At 49.5% G+C, this 3,739-nt stretch overlaps 1 protein-coding gene across 1 annotated transcript; it reads right to left on the bottom strand.

Annotated features, from left to right (window-relative positions):
- Nucleotides 1-2,533: 2,533 nt before the first annotated feature.
- On the bottom strand, nt 2,534-3,739 carry LOC130501207 (uncharacterized). The gene is made up of 2 exons (XM_056996089.1): nt 2,951-3,739; nt 2,534-2,848 (listed from the first exon to the last, which is right to left on the bottom strand). Exons 1-2 carry the CDS (start codon nt 3,737-3,739, stop codon nt 2,534-2,536), a joined length of 1,104 nt encoding a protein of 367 aa, XP_056852069.1.

Here is a 3,739-nt window from a genome sequence, read left to right as displayed (position 1 = left end):
AGCCAGAGAGAGTCGAGGATCTGGCGCTTCAAAGCGGAGAAGAACGCGAATGATTTGGCACGACTCCAGGAGGAGACCTTAGAGCGGAATTTAAGGGCGGCCCCCGACCATGCCAGAGAGATTCGCCGAGCGAGGAGGCATGCCAAACGGGAGATTGCCGCTGAGATGCAGAATCGGGCGATGCGATTCCATGAGGAGTATTACAATCTCCGGGCAGCCGATGCCGCGGTAGGCGATTTTCGCGAGTGTCGCGGATCGGTTGGAGCTCTCACGAGGACTCAGCAGAGGGATTATGTTTACAAAGAGGAGTTGAGCCTTATGCAGGGTGGCATGAAGGATAATGTTCATGCCGAGTCGCTTGTTCCCCCCATCGAGGGAAGGATCTGGGAACTCTGGGAGCCGATCCCAGTTTCTCCTGACACGGTGGAGGTTGTGACCGAAGCGGAGGGAGGTGAGGATGAGGTGACTTATCCGACAGAGTTCGGGACTTCGTCGTCGGACGATTTTATCCTCTACTGAATTTGTCGGGAAAATGCTTTTCCCTTATCTTTGTATTTCCGTGGCCGAGTGTGGCCATTTTATCTGTTTATGCCGTGACCGTAGTAGGTTGTGTGTTTTTATGTATTTCGGGACTGGCCTTTTACGGCTTTGAATCCCTGCCGGCTTTGCGCGGCTTTTTATAAATATGAAGTAAGTTTTTCGATAATTTATGTTTTGTGGTCTGATTTATACTTTCGCCAAGTATAGAGGGTAGAACGCGAGTAGTCATTTCGTATTCTAACTCTTAATTCGTCGCTTGGTCCGTATGCTACTTTTTAGCGAGCGTTTTAGGTGTAAGCGATAAGAGACATGTTTTGGGATCTCGTATTTGATACTATGTCCGTGAGATGTTAAGTGCCAGCAAGGCTGGGCTTACGGCAAGACCTAGGTCTACTCTCAGCTTTAAGGCTATGCGATGACTGATCGGCTTCCGTTTTTCCTGTTTGTGATTTTGACCTGATTCGTACCATTTTAAAACCGCGAAGTGTTATCGGCTTATATGATTTGTCTGGGTATGAACCGAGCTACTTCCTTTACGAAGTGCTAGACGAAATTTCGATTTTCTTGTATAGCGCGCTATGGTATCTTGGTCGGATGTTAGAGGATCTTGTGAAAAGATCTGACTACGAATTTGTTTAAGTGAAACGTTTATGTGTTTGCCCGTCGGGGCCAATCGACAGGTTTGTTTTCGTTTTTAAAGTCGCGGAGGGATTATTTCAATGGTTGTTTTAAAGTCGCGGACGGATATTTTGATAAAATGTTTAAAGTCGCGGATGGACTATTTTGATGGAATGTTTAAAGTCGCGGATGGACTATTTTGACGGATGATACGAACTAAATATCTTCAGTAAAACTGCGACGTCTCGCGTTTTCTTGAGGATACGTTTTTTGTTTTCTGGAATGTTTAGGAATCGATAGATTGAGAAAGAGAATTTTATTGAAAAAGTTTCGAAAATTTCGAATACAAGTGCGGGGTTTTTTGACCTTTTGTGGGAGTATACGAGTATACGCACCTACTCCCCCCCCCCTTTTTGGCGAAGGGGATAGCTGAACTCGCCGGGTTTCGACGAGCTGCCTACGTACCTATTTCGAGGATCAAGCCATCTCGTAGTTATGTTTGTGTCGCGAGTGTGTTTACTCGTCGGTTGGTTGTGTCGACCGCTTTAGTCGCGGGGTCGACGTTTTCCTCGGGATTTTTCTCTTCCCGCTGAGTTGTGACGTTGTCTTTGGAATCGGGGACGGTTCCGATCTCCGAATCCGTTTCCGCCGGAGACGTCGCTGTGCCCTTTTGTCGGGGTATCTTCGGCGGAAGGCTGGGTTCGCTTGCGTTTAACAGTGGAGGTCGTCATGATCTGCCTTAACTTATGCTCCGCTAGAAAACAAAATCGCGACTGTTTTTGACAACCCAGATTGCGGCGACACCAGTCCTGGTTGGGAATTTGACGCCCAAGTGGTAAGTCGAGAGAACGGTCTTCATGGCGTTTAGCCATGGAGTTCCCATGATCGCGTTGTAAATAGCCGGGCTATCTACCACCGCGAAGTCAACTATCTTGGTGACGTTTTTTGCTATGACGGGTAGTTGAATGGATCCCAGGGTCATGGACGTTTGTCCGGAGAAACCCGTGAGCGGTTTTGGTACCGGAGTGACTTCTCCGAGCTTGACGCCCATCCTTCTTAGGGTATCGCGGAAGATTAGGTTTACCGTGCTTCCGGTGTCGATGAATATTCTTGCAACTTCGAGATCTCTTATTACGAGATCAATGACCAAGGGGTCGCAGTGAGGCTGGTCGATTCCGCAAGCCTCTTCTTCCGTGAACGTGATCGAGGCGTTCTGCCCGGTCCGAGGAGGACACCGTGGGGGATACTTCACAGTTGACTAGGCTTTCCATTGGTAGGCTTTGATGGCCGAGACCGAGTCCTTGCAGTATTGGGATCCTCCCATGATCATGTTCACCCTCCTGCGGGAGTTATCATTCCCCCTATCGTCCGGTCTTCACTCGCATTTTTCCCCGGCCTGATTTCTCGGCGACGAGTTTTCCGCGGGAGGATTCTTGTTGGTTTTTGGCGGACGGTCGAAGTCGAGGATTAGATACTTAATGCTGGTTACTCCAGAGAGTTCTCCAGCAAGCAGCTTCGCGGCCAGCCTTGCCCCTACGACTTTGCAGTTAGCCGTGGAGTGACCTTCGGTCTGATGGAACTCGCAGTATACGTTTTTGTCGTAACTCTGGTTATGATTCCACGTATTTCCTGAAGTCCTGCCCTGCTCCGGATTGATTGCGTAGTTGTGCGCGCCTTGGAGTTCTTCCCCCTCGTGATGGACGTATTTGTCGTTACGAGAGGTTTTCTTCTTTGATTTTGAATCCACGTCTTTCGAAGAGTTCCTTGCCGGCTTATGTTTTTGCGACAGGACTTTCGTCTCTTCTTCGATTATTATGTAATCTGAGGCTTTGTGGAGGGCGTCCTGGATTGTGCGAGGTTTCTCGAGCGTTATCCACTTTCTAAACTTTGACTTGTACCAGAGCGCCTTCCTGAGCGCGTCGATGGCGATTTTGTCGCTGATTCCGCTGACCTTCGCCATGATCAGTTTGAAACAGCTTATGAACTCTCGGAGGGACTCGCCCTCTTCCTGGGTTAAGCTCCAGAGATCGACATCAGAAGTTTCACTATCGATGAACATAGAGTACTTGAGGAGGAATTCCGATGCGAGTTGGCGAAAGCTTCTGATGGAGTTTCGCTTCAACCGGGAGAACCATTCGAGCGCCGCACCTTCTAGATTTTCGACGAACAGGAGACAGTAACCAGCGTCTTTCTCGCTTTCTCTAAGCCTGGCTCTTCCCATAGTGATATGGAACGCCTGGAGATGCGCCTTTGGATCGGTCGTACCATTATACATCGGTATCTTGAGCTTTCCCGGATTAGACACCTTTGTCTCGGAGATTCGCGCGGTGAAGGGAGTCTTGCGAGCCACCTCGAGCAGCCTATCGATTTCTGGGTCAGCACTCGTGGCGTGGTGGATCTGCGATTTCACGGCCCTTACTTCCGCGGCGGTTTTGGTGATGTATTCGCGGAGATCGCGTATGTCGGGATCCTCTCCAGCGGTTTTCCGAGCTTGTCGGCGTTCGCGGCGAGTAATCTCGGTTTGCCTTTCGGCAAGTTCCTCCTGTTCGACCCAATAGAGGTTTTCCTCTTCTTCCGTCAT

The sequence above is a fragment of the Raphanus sativus genome, unplaced genomic scaffold (genome assembly GCF_000801105.2).
Source record: "Raphanus sativus cultivar WK10039 unplaced genomic scaffold, ASM80110v3 Scaffold0122, whole genome shotgun sequence".
NCBI classification, from domain to species: Eukaryota; Viridiplantae; Streptophyta; class Magnoliopsida; order Brassicales; family Brassicaceae; genus Raphanus; species Raphanus sativus.
The sequence above is the reverse complement of the archived record's forward strand: the minus strand, read 5'-3'. Positions and strand labels throughout refer to the sequence as shown.

Excerpts from the sequence above, each read along its gene's own strand:
- LOC130501207 (XM_056996089.1), bottom strand. The coding sequence starts at position 3,739 with ATGACGGAAGAAGAGGAAAACCTCTATTGGGTCGAACAGGAGGAACTT. Across the intron at positions 2,849-2,950 it reads TAATCGAAGAAGAGACGAAA|GGGGAAGAACTCCAAGGCGC; the intron begins GTCCTGTCGCAA and ends GTCCATCACGAG.